The sequence below is a fragment of the Bos mutus genome, chromosome 4 (assembly GCF_027580195.1).
Source record: "Bos mutus isolate GX-2022 chromosome 4, NWIPB_WYAK_1.1, whole genome shotgun sequence".
NCBI classification, from domain to species: Eukaryota; Metazoa; Chordata; class Mammalia; order Artiodactyla; family Bovidae; genus Bos; species Bos mutus.
In genome coordinates this window covers 107,921,605-107,942,026 of record NC_091620.1, presented here as the reverse complement: position 1 = coordinate 107,942,026, position 20,422 = coordinate 107,921,605, and the positions used below count along the sequence as shown (strand labels likewise).

At 36.9% G+C, this 20,422-nt stretch overlaps 1 protein-coding gene across 1 annotated transcript in view; it reads left to right on the top strand.

Annotated features, from left to right (window-relative positions):
• Window positions 1-20,422, top strand: part of VPS50 (VPS50 subunit of EARP/GARPII complex) — a 131,780-nt gene that overhangs the window by 27,845 nt on the left and 83,513 nt on the right. Inside the window, exons 9-12 of the mRNA XM_070369843.1 lie at window positions 1,806-1,888; window positions 15,436-15,478; window positions 16,949-17,047; window positions 18,462-18,602. Of these exons, the coding sequence (XP_070225944.1) occupies window positions 1,806-1,888; window positions 15,436-15,478; window positions 16,949-17,047; window positions 18,462-18,602 (366 nt within the window). The remainder of the gene's footprint in view (window positions 1-1,805; window positions 1,889-15,435; window positions 15,479-16,948; window positions 17,048-18,461; window positions 18,603-20,422) is intronic.

Sequence of the window (20,422 nt, the reverse complement as noted above, 5' to 3'; positions counted from 1 at the left end):
AAGGCTTGGAAGTTTGGTGCTCCTCATAATATTAGAGAATTATTGTGAAAAAAACCTCAGATGTGCATTTTTCTCAAATTGGTGTATGGTATAAAGAGCATTTTTAAACAGTAAAGGACCTTACTGTTTCTACTCTTGTGCATCTTTTACTATTGTCATGATAGACTTCATTCAGAAAAATTTATTGGGGGGAATGTTCAGTGTGTGGGAATGTTCAGTGTGTAGCAACGTAGGAATGTTAATTTCAGTATGTTTCCATTATATCTGGGCCCAAATAACAATGAAATTACCTTTTTCATGTAACATGAAGTAGTAATTTGATGAAGATGGCATGTATTAGTTATTTTGGTGTCTTACATATATATACACACACACACACATATATTTTTTTAATTACTAATTTTTAAAATTTTTGGCTGTGCTGGGTCTTTGTTGCTGCACGAGGGCTTTCCCTAGTAACGGCAGACGGGAGCTCCTCTTCGTTGTGGTGACTTCTCTTGTTGCAGGGCACGGTCTCTAGATGCATGGGCTTTGGTAGTTCTGGCATGCAAGCTCAGTATTTCTGGCATGCAGGCTTTGCTGCCCTGCCCGTCCCAGACCAGGGGCTGAACCTGTGTCCCCTGCATTGGCAGGCAGATTCCTTTCCACTGGACTGCTAGGGAAGCCCTCATATATGTATTGATTTTCTGAGTGAGCCATCTGTTTTCTCTTCAATGGCTTTCTTAGCATTTCGTATATACTTCTGTTATAAGGTTCACCAAGGCCTAATGTATTATGTGTGTTTCCCCATAATTCTCAAGCACCTTTAGGTAGGTACTTTGTCATGATCTCTGCATCCCCTATGGTTTGAATTGCCTTTGTTGAATTTAGATATGAACTTAAGGAACATTTTTTTTTAATGGTTTTCTGTTTAAACACTGTGTTACTTCTAAACTATTACCGCTGAACTATGGTTTAAGAAATCCATATGAAAAATTAATTCGGCAGTAAATTACTCTGTTCAGGTGTTAAAAATATCCTGAGGCCATTAATGAATATTTCACTTTATTTTCCAAATTTATTTAAGGATATTTATGGATTCATTGATGGTAAAACTGTTGAATGTTGCTTGCAAGTAGAATAAAATTGGAACGTTTTTTATATAAACACGACTGAAGATATGTTAACAGTTAAAGAACTCCTTCTCTCTGAAGCAGCTTATACTTCTGTGTATGCTTTGTCATGGTCATGGTCTCAGAGGGCTATTACTGTGTATTTATGGGCACAACATATTTTTTCCATGCTACATTTTAGATCTGGAGCTAGTTCCTTTGTTATATTTTACTATTTATCTGTTGTTCATATTATAATCTTTGAGAAGAATTAAAACTTCCTGGTAGTGTAACTTTTAGATAGAGTATGAACAGAGGTTTATCCTTTTCAGAGACTTTTAAAAATGATTTTTATTTTTGCCTGCACTGGGTCTTCATTGTTGTGCGTGGGCTTTCTCTAGTTGGGACAAGTGGGGTGCACAGGCTTCTCACTGCCTTGGCTTCTCTTGTTGCGGAGCACAGGTTCTAGGCACTGGCTTTAGTACTGTGCGCTCAGTAGTTGTGGCTCAAGGGCCCTAGAGAACAGGTTCAGTAGCTGTGGTGCACGGACTTAGTTGCCCAGCATATGTGGATCTTCCCGGACCAGGGATGTAACCCGTGTCCCTTGCACTGCAAGGCGGAGTCTTAACCACTGGACCACCAGGGAGGCCCCCTTTCAGAGTCTTTTAAGAAAAATGTTTCCGTCCTAATGACTTCTGTTGTTGCTCTCTCCAGGAGGAAGACTATCCAGGAGCTATTCAGCTGTGCCTGGAATGTCAGAAAGCTGCCAGCACTTTTAAACATTACAGTTGCATAAGGTAAGCTAACATCAAATTTTTAAAGCTGACTCTGCCATCAGTTTTAATATAGGAGTTGTGTAATATACAATGTTAATAAACATTGAGAATTACTAAGTGCTGTATCCTAGTTTAGCTTTCTTGTTTATAAATGGACAGTACAGTAAAATAGGACTTCCTTGGTGGCGCAGACGGTAAAGTGTCTGCCTACAATGCGGGAGACCTGGGTTCAGTCCCTGGGTTGGGAAGATCTCCTGGAGAAGGAAATGGTAACCCACTCCTGTACTCTTGCCTGGAAAAGACCATGGACAGAGGAGTCTGGTAGGCTACAGTCCATGGGGTCGAAGAGTCAGACACGACTGAGCGACTTCCCTTTCACTTTTCACTTTCACAGTAAAATAACAATTCTTAAGGCTTGAAAGATCAGATAGATACTTTTGAATCCTGTTTCCTGTGACATCATTGTTAACTCTTCTTTTCATATTTTTTCCAATCTTACTGATTTCCTTTTTCTGCAGTAGTAGAGAATAAATTCATCTGTTCTTGTCTTCATTGCACCTCTTGGGAATTCTTCCTCCTTAGCTTTGCCCAGCTTATAAATATTGTGAGTGTTGTCACAGTTTGTTTTTCAGATCCAGATGGTTCAACTGTTGGCTCATCATGATAAGAATTCTTTTGGAAAATTTAAAAGCGATTTCACCTTATGTAATTGTCATCTTTGTAATATTTAAGTGATTATGTAATTAACGTTTTATATCTCCTGTTTGTTAATGTATTACATCTTCTGTTTGTTCGTGAAATGTGCTGTCTGAAGATAGCTGCTGCATCTTCTGCTCTGAGTGCTAACTTTTTAAATAGATTTTGATCTGTTTAAAATGAAGCTTTTGCATTAGCTGTGACAGTACCTTGCAGGGGTGGGGGTGAGCTCTAATCCTCATGTGTCATTTCTGTCATTCCTCTGAAACCATCGAAAATAAACATACAGTCTAAGGAAAATAGTGAGGTTTCCAGGCAAACCCAGTTTCAAATTAACTTCATACTAACCTTAGAATGTAGCCTGTTAGTCTCTCATGTATGGAGATTCCAGCTGTCAGTGAGCAGGATGCCCTGATGTCCTAGGTGTTGATTCCTTGTATCTGAAAAGATGAAAGGATTGTGAGAGAGTGAAACATTAGCACAGCTTTGAATTAATTTTTTTTTAATATACTTGCACGTAGGTCTCTACTGGGTATGGAATAACTGGGTATTTCCCCCTAGAGATGGTATTTTTTATGGCTTTTGTTTCTCTAGGATTATGCATTTCGAAGCAACATACTTTTTATTTGATTAGGAAACACGTAGTTGAGTGGTACCAGTGATATTTGGATTTTGTCCATTTTGACAGTGATTAACTGTTACTATTAAAAACGTGATTATGTCATTTATATTTATTAGGTTGGATGAATAGAGTATTAGCTCTAGTACGTGAATATACTTGAACCATTTCTAGCAGGGCCTTCTGGCTCCCGAAGAAGCATAACAACCATTTGCTTCATTTCGTGATGATATGTCTGTTAGAATTTCTCATTCTAAGTTTATTTCAGGTTGGTTTAAAATAATTCAGGCAGCTATATATCTGTTGAGTGCTTATTATATGCCAGGTGCTTTGTTTTGGAATTGGTTGTATAGTGATGAATCACATAAAATATAATGAGTATAATCCTTGGTCTTCAAGATGGACTTGGATTGAGGTAGGCACAAGTAAGATGGGGCTTTAGAGAGAAGGAAGTTGAGCATGTGGTGGAAGCATTGGGATCTGATTCTCCTTAGGAGTCAAGACTAAGGAGGATCTGAAGGAGATGCAGGAGGGTTTAGCTAAGTGAGAGGATGCGGGGTGGTGGATATGAGATTATGGGTATTGTGATGAAGTTCTTTGTTGCAGAGATGTCAGGCAAAATGAGGACTGAAATTATCTATTGTATTTATAGCAACAAAGAAATCAAAGTTGACCTTGTTGGGGACAGATTTGGTTGAAGTGTAAGTATGAAAGTGAAAGTAAAGTCACTCAGTCGTGTCCGACTCTGTGACCCCATGGACTGTAGCCTACCAGGATCCTCCGTCCATCGGATATTCCAGGCAATAGAACTGGAGTGGGTTGGCATTTCCTTCTCCAGGGGATCTTCGCAACCCAGGGATCGAACCTGGGTCTCCCACATTGTAGGCAGACGCTTTATCGTCTGAGTCAGTACAGGATGAGGAAATTTTATAAAGAAGAAAGATGTGGAATTGAGAGGGAGAAACTTGAGTGTTTGAAAATCAGTGGGAAAGAGTGAGAGATTGAAAAGAAGAGAGAACATCCTCCTAATAAGGCTTTGTAGGGATTATAGGAGAGATTGACTTTGAAAAGGTCCACTGTTCTTTTATAATAGGAAAGGATGAATGTGGAAATCTGGTGGCAAGAGACTGAGATGACATGTTGATACTTTATTTTTTCCATCAGTTGCAGTGTTTAGCTTTGTTAAAGTAAATATCTTGATGAGAGTTAGCTATAAAAAATGTTTTTGAAAGAAACCCTTACTTGGGTTTTTTTTCAGGTTGGCATGAAGCAGCCTCTAAGCACTTTTTCACTTTTAGGTATATAGTGATGTGTGGAGGAGGTGTGAGTACAGTTACCTCACCTGGTGAAAAGTTTTGAAATTGAAAAATCTGTAATGATGATTTAAGTTGGTCATTGTTTTATTTTAGATGTACAGAATGTAAGAGGCATGCTGTGTTTACATGTATGAGTCATGCGTGCAGTAATAAAAGGTCGACATATTCTGGAAATAGATAAAAATGGATGCATAGACTCATTGAAATGTTGTAAGGAATTCATTGTAGTGGGATTTTTACCTTAGGTTTCCTGGAAATTTGTTAGAATTGTGTTTTCAACTTGGCAATTTAGTGACAATGAATTGCTTGGTGGTGATGACAGGCCCTCCAACGACGATTCTTCTCTTCCACACACAGCAGTGTTTCCTTGTCCTGCCTAACCCAGTCCCCTTCTCGAAGCTTCACCTCTTAGGTCACCCATTTGCTCCTAGTTGGGAGAACCTAAGCTTGTTCACCTCTTATAGATCATACAATTTAGGATATAGCTACAGAGTTAATTGATATATAGGATAGACTGAGTCCACAAAAATAAAAGGAATTTTATTATATTAATAATTTCCTTTTAATTTTGTGTTTATTAATTAATGTACCTTTCTTATTCTATGCATTTTCTTCCTTTTCCTCTTTTTCTGCTGGCCTTATGAATGCAGTCAATATTGAACCTGTTCTTGAGCTCTCTCATTGGTTCAGACGTAATTCACAAGCACTTTAAATGTTCCTTCCATTTACCTGGAGCTGTGAATTTAGCCAAAGGCAAGATTTAATCTTTTGCTTAGATCTGAGTGATTCAAAAGTGAAAAATCATTTGACACTCTGGTAACCATAGAATAGTAATTAATTTCCAACTGAATTCACACTCATTTTCTTTAACATTTAAATTTATTTTGTATTCCTATTGATGATTAGAAAATCAAGAAATATTTTTCTTAGCAGTGTCCTTTAAGAGAACCATTCCATGATTCTAAGTGTTTCGGCATTATTGGATGATAATTGGTGTTTTTGTTTTTATGTTGGAGGCAGATTCATACACTTCTTAATTTTTCCTTAGTGGATTATATGTTCCTCTCTTCTTTCCTAGTCACATCGTTCCTTTATTGGAAATAAAGTGTTTGGTAGAAGACAGAGACTCTGTGGCCTTAGGAGTAGATTACATGGAACAAGTGAGGGTGAGCTCTTACGATTCTGAAAGTGGAAAAAAAGAGAATTCACAACTTTGCTTCTGCACAAAAAGGCACTGACTGTATGCCTAATAAATTCGGGTTCTATGACGGTGTAGTTTAATACATGAAGTACCAAGTAATTTGGTATCTTGCTTGATGGGACAGAGTTATATGGTTGGGATTTATCAGGAATAAGAATCAGAGTGTTTATCTTAAAGTATGCCTAAATAAAGCATTAATTTCTTTATCACTTGACATTTATCTAAATTAATTTCATGAAAAGTTATTAAAAGTCAAAACTTCTTCATTGCTTTTTAAAATTTCCTTTGAAAGAAACTACCTGAATGAATCTTAGCACACGCTAGATTATGCACCAAAAAGTTCACGCACCACCTAAACTGGTTTTGGCTACTGCACTTTAACGTAGACAGCAGTATTTCATTTCTGATCATCTTAAAATACCCTTTTTTCCCCCCTCAGATGATGATCTTGGCAGTTGAAAGAAAATTGTAGGTTGTAGACCCTTAAGTCATCGAATAATGAGTATAGCCTTTAGTACAAGTACAGCAGTACTTGGGCTCCCCAGGTGGCTCAGTGGTAAAGAATCCACCTGCCAAGCAGGAGGCTTGGGTTTGATTCCTTGGATCGGGAGGATCCCCTGGAGAAGGAAATGTTGGCAACCCACTCCACTATCGTGCCTGAGAAATCCCATGGAGAGAGGAGCCTGGCGGGCTGTAGTCCATGGGGTCCCGTGGAGTCAGACATGACGTCGTGACTAAACAACAGACAGCAGCAGTACTGGGCGCTGATCTTCTCCGTCTTAGCAAGCAGTGTCTGCTCTCTCTTTCTTTACACTCAGGCGAGGGGAACCCAGGAGCCTCACCTGCAGTGATGAACAGTGAGTGTGTCTACAGGATCACCAGGCCTGCTCAGCTAGACTCACATGCAGGTCTGGAGTCCCTGTTGCTTGATTTGCTTGGGCTGAGTTATTGACACCATGCTATTCTGACACCACCTCCTTTCTTATCTTTTACCTTGTTTTCCTGTGCCTTCCTCCTCCAGGCAGTGCCATTTAAAGTTAATGTAAAGTGAAATCTACATAAAACATGACACTTGAACAAAATGGTCTTAAAAGGTGAAAGTTTTTCATTCTGCCCACCCATCCTTCCCTTTGCTACTCCCTAGAGTAAACTATCGGAGAAGGCAATGGCACCCCACTCCAGTACTCTTGCCTGGAAAATCCCATGGACGGAGGAGCCTGGAAGGCTGCAGTCCATGGGGTCGCTAAGAGTTGGACACGACTGAGTGACTCCACTTTCACTCTTCACTTTCATGCACTGGAGAAGGAAATGGCAACCCACTCCAGTGTTCTTGCCTGGAGAATCCCAGGGACGGGGGAGCCTGGTGGGCTGCTGTCTATGGGGTCTCACAGAGTCGGACACGACTGAAGCGACTTAGCAGCAGCAGCAGAGTAAACTATTTTTACAGCTTAATTTTCATCCTACCAGATTTCATTGTAATTTAAAAGATTACATTATAATAATAACCTTTTCCTGATTTATTGATGTAGATAGTTCTCGATAACTGTTTACTCCCCGTAATAAAAAGCAATAAGAGATAGGCACGTGGTATACTTCCTTTCACTTCTTTTCACTTCTCCATCTTCTAGGTTTTGTTAGTGAAACTGTTATTTTTACTTGGTCAAGTTTAGAACATTTATATTCTTTTCACAACTATAATTAAATCTCTGTTTTTTCTAATAGATTACTTCTAAAAAATTAATAGAAGTCATGTTTACTATATTATGGATATTTAAATATTATTATCTGCAGAACTAAGTGATTGGATGTATGAAAAAGAAAAAGTCATCCTTTGTCTCTAAATGAAAATCCAAATCCATAGTGTTTTTCTGTTGAACATTTTTCACTTTTGTAGGTCCTGCTCGGCTTCTGTCATCTTTGTAATACTCCATTTTTGTGCATTTCTTTGTTGTGTGTTGTTAGTTACCTCTTGGAAAATTTTTTTAATACAGGATACTTAGGGGGTAAATTTTCAGATTTTGAAATGACCTTAATTTAGCCCATGCATACAGGAGGAGAAGGGGACGTCAGAGGATGAGATGGTCGTATGGTATCACCGACTCGATGGACATGAGCCTGAGTAAACTCCAGGAGTTGGTGGTGGACACGGAAGGCTGGTGTGCTGCAGTCCATGCAGTCGCAAAGAGGCGGACACAGCTTAGCAACTGAACGACAAATGATTGAAAGAAAAGTTATTTTTTTTCCTTGAAAAATGGAAGGCATTGCTTAGTTGTCTATTCAAGCCTCCTTTTTCGAAGGAGAGTCAGATACTACTCTCCTTCTCATTTTACCAAAGAAATGGTGTCTGTCTTTTAGAAATTTTAAGGATTTTTCTTTTTTTCACTTGATCTAAAATTTCACCAGTCTAGAAAAGTCCTGTCTTAGATTCTTTACTCTAAGATGATGAGACAAGAATGAAGTATTATTTAGTGCTTAACTACATGAGATGCTGTGTTTACTTGTTATACCAAGAGGTTGTGAAATGTATTTGTTCTGTGAGGAGTTGGTAAAACAGGCAGTTAACAGGCAGGACTGTGGGGTGATATGCCAGTTAAGTCCACAGCATACATAAACAAAAGCCATCAGAGATGCTCAAGCTGTGAATGGCTCACTTCCCATACCCCCATGGGAATAGGAAATACTGACATTTATAGGAGTGGGAGTAGGAGCTTGGCACCATTATCCAAGGCAGCACTGACAATACAGTAATTCTAAATCAGATTTTAATGAGGCTTTCTCACTAAAGCTTTATTCTTCAGTTTTAAAAACTGAATCATGATAATAGTGATAATGATGATGATACAATTTTTGAAAAATTTTGGACTTTAATATATATCAAACACTGTACTTATTTTTTATCTTTTAAAGATATTTAAACATCTTTTATTTAAAGATAATGTTCCTTATTTTTTCCTATTTAGCATTAACAAAATATTCCTCAGGTGGTGGTGTTTTCTCTTTTGTAGATGAGGACATTGATGCTCTGTAAAATGAGTGGCAAAGGCAAGATTTAAGTTTATATCTGCTGGGATACACATCTTGTTGTTCTTGACCACAACTATGGTAGGCCGTCTACCAATGTAATAGCTGTTATGTGCAGTGGAAGCTCCTGGCCAGTAGGCCAATTTGTATTATTTTGCTCCAATCTCTGAAGTATATCCTGACTAGAGTTAACTGTGTTTTTCCTAAACCTGTTTCTGCCAGTTGTGTTTGTTCCTGTCTTTATGTTGCTTGAGTAAATAAACTAATGAGGTGAAACAACTTTTTGAAAGTAAGTTGGATGCATTGGAAAAATAGAACTTACTGTTAAAAATAAATTTCCTTTTGAATCTTTTGTAAGCGAGACAACTCATAAAAAACTGGGGGATATAAGATAACTGTGATTTGACATTCAGGTTGTTTTGCATTTGTTTTTAGGTTCCTGCTTCCATTTTGAGAATCTGAAACTTGAAATGACAGTCAGTTTATTTGTGATCTGGTTCATATGAGACTTAAGAAGTTAAAACTCCAGTCAAATGAAAAGACCTTGGCTCTAAGTCAGAAATGGATGAGTGAAGTACACTATACAATTTTGGTTAAAATATTACGTGCCCATGCCAAGTCACTTCTGTTGTGCCTGACTCTTTGTGACCCCATGGACTGTAGCCCACCAGGCTCCTCTTGTCTGTGGGATTCTCCAGGCAAGAATACTGGAGTGGGTAGCCATTCCCTTCTCCAGGGGATCCTCCTGACCCAGGGATGGAACCTGGGTCCTCCCACACTACAGGCACATTCTTTACTATCTGAGCCACCATCGAAGCCCTAAAATATTCAGTGCACATGAATATTTCTGTTTTAACTTTGATCAGTTGACCAACTAAAAGGTCTTCTGCCGAACTGTAGCACAGGGCTGCCAGAGGGCCTTTGTGTTTAAAGGGCCAGATAATAAATATTTTAAATTTTGCAGACCATAAGGTCTTGGTTGCAGTTATTCAGCTCTGCTCTTGAAGACCAAGAGTGGCATTAGACAATATGTAAACAAATGCATGTGGCTGTGTTTCAATAAAACTTTATTTAGAAACACAGCCTCTTGGCTAGATTTGACTCCTGAGCCTGGCTTCTGCTCTGGAATTATAATTCATAGAGCTTGGAAATATTTTGAACATTTTTAGTGTCCTTTTAATGAATTCTGAACTTTCTATGTGGTGAATGGTTGTGTTGTGAGTTAGGTCTGGGATTTCTGAACAGTGTGTGGTCAGAGATCTCGGTTGATTCAAAGTGATCTTAGAGTTCTTTTACAGTTTTTCTGTGGTTTGAAGGATCCTGTGACACTTGATGGTACCTCAAGGTTGTTTGTTTAGCTTCAGTGTGTTTGAAAATCATGTTTTCTCTGAGGTCTGTTGATAAAACTCGGCAGCAGTGAGTAGATTGAAATCCTTGGAATTATATAATACCTCTGATCTAAACAGACTGGAGTTTCTGGGGGCCGTGGGCACACAGTATAAATTTGGAAGGATAAATTTTACTTACGTGTGTTCCAGAGGTTTTAGCGTTCTGCTGAATCATATACAAAGATGTGCTGATTGGTTAGCTGGTGTTCAGCATATAATAAAACCTAGAAACTTTAGAGCTTGAAGCAGCCCTTTGGATCCAGCCCACTTTTGTATAGGAAACTGGTGCCCAGAGTTATTAAGAGACTTGTCTTAAATCACCTGACTTAATAACAAACCAGGGAAAGATCATTAAGAGGGTGATACCTCCATACCATCTTGTCTTTCAGTACAGTCAAATTGCAGTTTTCTTTCCTGCACTGGAGAAGGAAATGGCAACCCACTCCAGTGTTCTTGCCTGGAGAATCCCAGGGACGGGGGAGCCTGGTGGGCTGCCGTCTATGGTGTCACACAGAGTCGGAAGCGACTTAGCAGCAGCAGCAGCAGGACACATTTTGTGAGTTTGTGTCCCAGAGCAGCTACTTAAAAGGAAAGTTAATTATTTATGAAAGTTATTTTTAATATTTTCTGTAGTGATTATAAAAATGCCCTGCAAATTGTTTGAGTCATTCCACTCACTTGCAAATAGCTTTTAATAGCTTTTAGTCTTTCATCTTAAAACTAGTAATTTTTTTGACCATAATATAGCTTTTATTTATCCAAATGTTCATGACTAGGTCCTTTTTAAATACTCTGATTAACTGACCCAAATAACTGAAATTCATATTTCTAAATGATGGCTGAGGATTTCTTTAAAGACCACATTTAATATGCCCACTCCTTAATCATATTTTTATGTGTATATCTTTAATTAGTAGCCAACTGTTATCAAACTACAGTTGTAGATTTTGAAAGCATTTTTTAAAATTTATTTTTAATTGGTGGATAATTGCTGTACGATGTGTTGGTTTCTGCCATACAGCAACAAGAATCAGCCATACCTATACATACATCCCTTCCCTCTTGAAAGCATTTTTAATAAAACCAAGATGGTTGATTTATAGATTTATTTTAAAATTTCTGCATACCATATACATTGCCATGCTTGCATTGTTAACTCTTAATATATAGGCTACAAAATCATTTTAACCACGAGTAATAGAAGGAATAAAAGCCCCTAGATTTATGATAATATTGTGAATAAACTCTAAAGCCCATTTTTTTCAGTTGAGAAGCTGAATAAGTTGTTACTATCACCTCTGAATTAGTTTAGATATATTCCTTTTTTCTCCAAACTCAATATTCCCTGAAAGAATATGTTTACGAATTCTGATACTTATTATTCTAGGTGTTTTTGCCTCTCCATGTCTGTGTCTTCAGCCTTAGTGAACTTCTGAGCATTGTGTGATAGAGGAGTAGAACCAACTTCTCTGCTTCTCTCTCTCTCTCTTGCTCTTTTTTTTTTTTTTCCCCTTTACTAAGACCCCTGTAGACCAGAGTCCAGTCTGACTCTTATTCTTGTAAAATGTTCTCCTTTCTTTTTTTAAAATTGAAGTAGAAAAAAGAAAAAATAAATAAATAAAATTGAAGTAGATATGGCGGCTAAAGGAATGATGGTTAAAGTTTGCTGTTTTTTGTTTGCATTGCAAATTTGACTCAGCAGATGTTTATTTCCTGCTCTGAGTCAGGCAGTGAATTTAGTTAGTCCTGGGGAATCCCTGGGGAATAAGCCACAGTCTGCTCTGATAAATAGTCACAGATACTTCTTTACTCTAATTCAGGGTGCTGTAAACATAGCATTGTGTAACTTAAGGAAACAGTGAGAAGAGAGAGACTTCCCAGAAAAAAAGACATTTGGGAGTGAGAAAAAAGGAATGTACTTTCTAGCTATTGTGAACATTATATGCAAGAATAGAGAATGGAAAAGCCTGGGGTTTGTTTGGGGAATTGCACCTCGTCCATCTGACTAAAATATAGTTGCCCTTGAACAACCTAGGGGTTAGTGGTGCTCACCCTTGGCTCATTCGAAAATCTACATATAACTTACCTACTTGGACCTCTGAATAGGTGAATCCGCATCTATGGATTCAACCAACTGAGGATCAGGAAGTACTGTAGGATTTACTATTGAAAAACATCCACTTATAAGTCGACCAGTGCAATTCAAATGCCTGTTGTTCAAGGGTCAACTGTAGAGGCACTGAAAAGTGAATGGGAAGTTAATTTTTTGTCAATTATGAAGAGTCTTAAGTGCCATGCTAATTTAGGGCTTTATCCTTTGTTTCACGGGGAATCGCCAAAAGTGTTAAAGCAGTGGATTAATACGATTTTTATTTCTGCTTCACTTAGGAACTGCAAACTCAGCTGTCTTTAGGGACCAGGCAGGGTAGCATCCATATGAAGCTGCCAGATGATAGCAGGAAATGGCCAGGTGCACAGGACTGTTGTCTTTTTTGTTGAGGTGCTCAGTTGAGTCCGATTCTTTGTAACCCCATGGACAGTAGCCCTCCAGGCTCCTCTGTCCATGGGGTTCTCCAGGCAGGAATCCTGGAGTGGGTAGCCATTTACTTCTCCAGATTGCTACACTGTTGATTGTCAAATGATGAAGGCTTGTTCATTTCAGTTTTTACTTGAGAGCATAATCTTCCATTCTCAACCTTAATTAAAAGCATGCTTATGGTACACAGTATTTGTTGAAAATGGCCTAATTCCTCCATGGGTTTTAATGTTTATCTGTGAGACCTTCAAAACTGGGTACTTGTGTTATTGTTGGTTTCACTTTCCTGACAGATTGCTTTGCATTTGTATATGTCTGTATCTTTCTCTCTATCAGACCACTTTGTTGTTATCTTCTCAGTTTTCATTAAAAGGCTCTCTAAGGGAAGCCATGAATCATATTGTATATTCTATAAGGCTGTTGCTCAGGGTGTTGTGCCATAGGAGATAAAATATTGCTGTTCTCTTTATCAAGACTGGCAAAATTTTCTCTCTGAATTTAATGCCAGCGAAAGTGAGTTTTGTCTCTTTGTTTTTGCTCTTTCTCTTAAATTACTGGTTTGTTTTGATATTCTGGACACCGAATTGTGTACTGTGGCCTTCCCTATTTGTTTTGGCTGCTAGGACTTTGAGAATCACATTGATAATCAGATGACAGTTGTAAGGAAAAAAACAAACAAAAAAAAACCCTTGTATAATTTTGCTGTGAAACTGCATCTTTCTCTTGTTCTTACTATTTTATTTTACTTTTACCTTAATCCCTTTTGTCAAAACATTTTCTCTAAAATTATATTTACTTTTTTAGATAACAGCAGATATTTTTTAGTAATGAGGTATTATAATTCAAATAATATCAGTTGTTTTTAAACTGACCTCTTGAGAATTAGGGGTTCCCTGATGGCTCAGGTGGTAGAGTCAACTTGCAATGTGGGAGACCCCATTCAATCCCTGGGGTCAGAAGATCGCTTGGAGAAGGGAGTGGCAACACACTTCAGTATCTTGCCTTTAAAATCCCATGGACGGAGGAGGCTGGCAGGCTACAGCCCATAGGATTGCAAAGAGTTGAGCATGACTGAGCAACTAACACTAACGCTGGAGGATTAAAGGGGAAAAAAATCAGATTCAATCACATACCCTAAATGTATAACTCAATTCATTTTACAAAGGGAACATAATTGTATAGTTACTTCCCAGAAATAAAAACAGAACTAGAACATTTCTAGGACCCTAGAAACTTCCTTCATGCCTCATTCCAGTCATTATATTGCCAGGGTAACCACTGTTCTGGTTTCTGTCACTAACGTTATTTTTGCCTGTTTTGAACTTTATGTAAATGGAATCATGCAGTATGTATTTTTTAAACTGACATCTTTTGTATTATGTTTTTGAGATTCAGGTGACACATTTTCACTGCTATAGTATTTTATCATATAAATAAATATATCCCTTTAATTTTTCATAGACAGTTGAGCTGCTTCAAGTTTTTGCCTGTTACGGATAATGTTGTGAGGATTGTGTATGCATTTCTGATAGATACACCTGGAGTAAGTGTATGTTGAGTTTCAGGAGTATTAATGGTTCCAGAGAGGTGGTATCACTTTTCCCTTTTCCAGCACTGAGTTGAGGGTTTTATTCTACATTCTTCCCAACATTTGTTGACATTGTTTTTAATTTTTTAAAAATATTTTTAGCCATTCTAGTCATTTGTTATAGTCTTTTTGTAGTTTTAATTTGCATTTCCTGAATGCCTGAAAGAGTACATATTTATATGTTCATTGGCCAGTTGAATATCTTCTTTGTCAAGTATTTAAGGCTTTTACCGTTTGTTTTTATTCTGTTCTGTTGACCTGTTAATGTGTTCTTATGATAAGTGCCACACCGCCTTACTGCTGTGACTTTAGAGTAAGTCAGCCTGTTTTTAGTGTGTCTTACGGCATTATTCTTTGGGGTTTGCTTAACTAGTCTTGGCCCTTTGAGTTTCCACATAATTTTTAGAAGCAGTTTGTCAATTCCTCCATTAAAAAGCACACTGGCTTAATATTAATAAGATATCAGTTATTTTATGATATCAGTTTTGTGAGAATTGGTATCAGTTGTATTAAAGATTTTAGTCTGTTTGTATGGTATATACCTCTGTACAGTGGTCTTCTGTATTTTGGCTCTGTTTTGTATTGTATATTCTTTATTTGGTTTATTCCCAGGTATTTGGTTTTTTGAAACGTATCTTTAAAAATTTCATTGTCTAATTCCTTGTTTCTATATATAGAGATTAGTTTTATCTTTGTTTTACTTTTCATCTATATTACACATATTATCTTTAAAACTTGCTGCTGCTGCTGCTGCTAAGACGCTTCAGTCGTGTCCAACTCTGTGTGACCCCATAGACGGCAGCCCATCAGGCTCCTCCGTCCCTGGGATTCTCCAGGCAAGAACACTGGAGTGGGTTGCCATTTCCTTCTCCAATGCATGAAAGTGAAAAGTGAAAGTGAAAGTGAAGTCGCTCAGTGTCCAACTCCCAGCGACCCCATGGACTGCAGCCCAACAGGCTCCGCCATCCATGGGACACTTAAATTCTTAGTTTTATCTATAAATTCTTCAGGATTTTCTGTGATGACTCTTATTTCTTCCTTTCTAATTTTTTTCCTTTTGTTTATTTTTCTTGCCTTATCATACTGTCTGTAGAATCAGCACAAATTAACTGCTCATAGTATTGATTTGTCAATTTTAAGTGTTTATTCATCTAGTTTGTCTCTTTTAAAGATTGACACACCTAATTCTGTTTTATTTAATAGTGAACTGAATTCAAAGTTGCAAGATACTTTAGAACAAATTGAGGTAAGACGGATTATATCTTAAGTTAAACGACTTTCTTTCTAGAGGTTTCTGAATAGCATAGATGTATCTTATGTTTTGACTTCCATATTCTTACCAGTGTTTCTAGATCTCTAGTCTTTGTGGTTTTCATTAGGAATGTCTGTTAATGTTAACAGACTTGGTCAAGTTAATGTTAATTTACTCGTCCTCTCAAAGATAATTTAGGAATTATAGGGTCTGGAAAGAGTATTTGAAAATATTACCATATCTACAAAGATTCCTAAACTCTTAGTTATAGGTGTGTGCTCACATAAACTATAGGCAGAGTATTTACCACGTATTAAGTATTTTTGATTATCAGCTATTTCTCCTTTTTAGTTTACTGAGTTTAAGAATGATTATTGATTGATGATAACCTTCCTAAATTTAGGAACTTCCTAAATTCCTAAACCTCAAAATAATATCTCACACAGTTCCTCAAATGTGTAGAAACTGGACATGAAAAGCTTTCTGAGCATAAAGTCTTCCTCAGCAATCTTTGTAAAGCAGAGGGTTCATTTAAATACATTTAATAAGAATTATTTAGTTTCTTCTGAGATTTTATTTTGTTTGCCTGATGAGAGCTCTTACAAAGGTTGAGGCTAGACTTTCAAATGTCCATTGTGAAAGTAGTTTTTGATCATAAATGCAATTGTTTCCATAGTAAGAATAAGTTATTTGGTAAGCATAAATGGAATTATTTTGAAAATCCCTTAAGTAAATAATCACCTGATTTTTTTTCTTTTATTTCTTTTTTCTTTTTTTTGATCACCTGAATATTTTAATGAAGACTTTCTTTTGAAAACTCAGTTTTCTTCATTCTTATAATTTAAATGAAATCATTGAGATAGAATCCCATAAACAAAGTGGATACACTTAGATATAAAAAGGCAATACCTTGAGGTGTATACTTTTAAGTCAATGTAGTTTTGTTGAGAATTACTTTTCAGCGATTAAGAAGGGTTTTATTTTTCAGTAGTCCTACAAACTCATTTCATATAATTACACGATTTTAGCTGATGCTTGATGAAACATAAAGCTCAGTAAAAATAAAAACTAGAATTCCTTTAGAGACTATTATAATTATTTTGTGTCCCTTGAAACAGTTGGAAATTTTTTTTTTAAATTCACATATTAATAACATCTCAATAAACTTGAGTATAGTTGGTAATAAGAATTATAGTTTATTCCCTGGTGGTTAAGACCTGGTGCTTCATTGCCATGTCCTGGGTGTGACCCCTGCTTGGGGAACTGCGAGCCTGCCAGCGTTTGGTGCAGCCAAACAAAAGGACAACTTATATTTTTCATTAAATTTGTTTTTGACTCTTAAATCCAGTGTGATCGTAATGTGTTTAGATATTAATTAAAAGTGAGGAATTAGTCTAATATTTTCTTATTACCTTGAAAACATGATACCTTAACCACCTCTCACCTTCTCTTTTGTTTACATAGGAACAGTTGGATGTTGCTCTGTCCAAAATATGCAAGAATTTTGACGTTAACCACTACACCAAAGTTCAACAAGCTTATCGACTTCTTGGAAAAACACAGGTAAGTTTTGAAAGGATTTTTTTTTCTTAATCAGTAATCTGTTGCTCTTCCTGATCGCTTAAGTTTGAATGTTAGTAATGTAGTGAGCTTAAACAGTTTCATTGAAGAAAGTAAATTTTTATGATGTGTTAGCAATGGTAGCAGGATCACATAAGCTCAGAGTGTGGGTAGTGTGGTTAACACATTACTGAGGTCTGTTTTAAACTATGAAGTGTGTCTCAAGTTTAATATTTTCATCATTTCCTGTAGGTTTTTAAAAAAGTATACTATAATTCAGTGGGTGAGGATATGTAGTCTCTTGTACCTCAGTTCTTGGTCCTGAATAAGAACTTTTAAGGTTGGAATCTCATGGTTCCTAGACGGGCCAGCGTGATTCCCTCACAGTGGTCTGTAAACTTTTGTGTATTGTGTACATTTGTTGTAAAGTGGGTCTGTTTCTTTTATCAGCTTTTTCAAAGGATTTTGTTATCCCCAGAATGTCCTCACATTCCCATTCATGTCTTTACCTGTTCTTACTACTCAGGGGCTTCCTTGAAAAGCCTGAAGTGGAGGCCATAGTTTGAAAGTTAATTACATCTTCTACATGTAGGAGTATACATTTTTCTTGAGAACATCAAAACATTGATGTAAATTTTTTTCCCCTTAAATATAAGTCTCTTTTATTAGAAGGAAATGTAAGACTTTACCAGGCTGTTTACATTGTGTAATGTGAATAAAGAAATGTGGTTATTTATTGTACTTAATTAGTTTTGATATCTTAAGATATACCTAGGGAAAATACAAGAAGGAAGGCATTTGGTAATTTTGAGGGATGTGTATTTTTAAAGGTCTTGAAGCACCTATAATTTCTAATTTCCCCCATTAGATGAATTCTTTCTCTCATTAAATATTTATTGTTGCCAACTGTGTGCATTGCTCCAGGCATCTGGATATAAGCCCTTGTGTATCTTACCTTCTAGTTCGGGAGACAGAAATTGAAAGAAAATCTGTGTAGGGGTACAGAGTGATGCAAAGTACTGGTTTGTATGGGATAGTCAGGAAAGGCTTCTCTGAGAAGGTGACCACTGAGAATCCTGAAAATGAAAGGATGGCAGAGGGAATTCAAAGGTGTGATTAGACATGACATGTTTGGCAAACTGGGTACCAGTCTTAAATATGACTGGTACCATAAACATAAACTGGTACCATAAACACAGCAGAGCCTTGTTTATGATTCAGGTTTATCTGTAGTGGTATGATGTTGTGGTTGTTTGAAGGGTTAGCTGCAAATAATCAACATTTATAATTCTGTGAATAATAGTTATTTGTGCTGCAGGTAAACTTGGGAAAGATTGTTTCCTATGTTTTTCAAATCTGTTTTTTTATCTTAGTAGTTTATTTTAGTAATAGGCGATTATGTGCTTTATTTCCATAGACAGCAATGGATCAACTTCATATGCACTTCACCCAAGCCATTCATAACACCGTGTTTCAAGTTGTTCTTGGCTATGTGGAACTATGTGCAGGAAACACAGATACAAAATTCCAAAAGCTGCAATATAAGGATCTCTGTACGGTATGTTATAACTTAATTACTGTTCATATGAATCTCTTTTAGTTTTTAAATTCATATTCCATTTTTCCCAGAGCCTACTATCAGAAGATGTCACTAAAATAAAAACAAATATGTTTGCCAAAAGTTTTTTTTTATTCCTTTCCTCATAGAGAAACTGGAAGATTCAGTCACATAAATAGTAAAGGTGGATGAGATGGTACCTGTTTGTGGAGTACAGTTGCTTCTAAATGGACTTTCTACCCATTTAAAGCTCTTTTTACCATTCTGTCTCAGACTGTGAATTCTATTCTACAGTGGCATGTAGGGTGCTTTTAAAGTCATCTTTGCTGATTTTCCTTACATATGTTCAATCAGTCTTTTCATGTGTATAAATGCTGTTTCTGTCAGCATCTGTAACCAATTTTTCTTTTTCACTCTTAAAGAAGCATAGATCTGTAGGTAATATAATCCACAGGTGGGAAGTGAACCAAGTTGGGTTCCATTTTCAAATTGTTCCTTCTGATGGATTGATGTACGTATGGGAGGAAAAGAGAATGATGAACATCTAGGAGAATGGTGGTGTTACTTGCTTTTACAAGGAAACCTGGTTTGCAGTGGAAAATCATGATTTCTATTTGATACATATCAACATTCAAGCAGACTTATTGAGGCAGTTGAGTATAAAAAGATCAGTGCTGAAGTTATAGGCTGGGGACCATCAGCATTTAACTGTATTTTAAGCCATGGTGCTGGATAAGAAGATTGGGGAAAAGGGTGGAGAGAAAGACGACACGAGGGCCTTGGGCCTGTGACGTTCAGAGATTGGGTGAGGGAGGAGGGCCCAGTAGAAAAGCCGGAGAAGGAGCAGCTGGCTGGGGAGGAGGAAGTCTAGGAAATTGTGTTGTCACATTAGCTTACAGAAGGAAGTGTTTATGGAACAATCAGCTGTAAACCTAAGTCAGGTGCTTCTAAAGAGTCTGAATAAGTGGTCATAGAACTGATTCCTTGACTTGACAATATGGAAGTCATTGTTGACCTTGGTCTCTTTAAGTCTAGCCCAAGAATATCTTATGTCTCTGACTGGAGAATTTCTAGAGTTTTTTTCCCTAATGTCCCCTAGAAAATAACAGTTCTTAGGAAGTAGCTCTCTATTCTGTACTGTAATTATGTCTGGGAATTAGTGTGAAGTTAATGTTCATAATGAGTTTGTCAAAAGTACAGGTTATATGTCCATTGGGAACTGGGGAAATACTCTTACTTAAGCTCCAACAAATATTCCAGAAGGTTGTGATTATAATGATAGCTTAAGGATTAAGTTAATAAGGACAGTGGATGTTTGTTAATATAGGTTAAAATGTCTTTTTAAAATCACTTCATAAATCACAGGCACTGTTTCACAAATTTTACAATCAGTTGTGCCATATAGTTACATAATTCTATTTTAAATACCCAGTTTTAAGAACAGCCATTTTTTGATAACTTTCAATGATTTTGAAATATATCATTTATTTTCTTAGGTTGATAATATACATTTTTAAATTAAATATCCAAAAAGTCAGTTTTACTTTTTGATTCTGTTAGTGTTGCTATTACTAATAGATGGCTTAAATGGTAAAGCAATTTATTGCAAGTTAGTGATTTTTCTGTTAAAGCAGAAAATAACTTTTAATAATTTAAAATAAATATTTTTAAACAAATTAGGCTTTTGTTCTTCAGTCTTCTTTACTTTGGTTAAATCTGGCATGTCTGTATGCCTGGACGGAGGAGCCTGGTGGGCTGCAGTCCATGGGGTCGTGAAGAGTCAGACAAGACTCAGTGACTTCACTTTCACTTTTCACTTT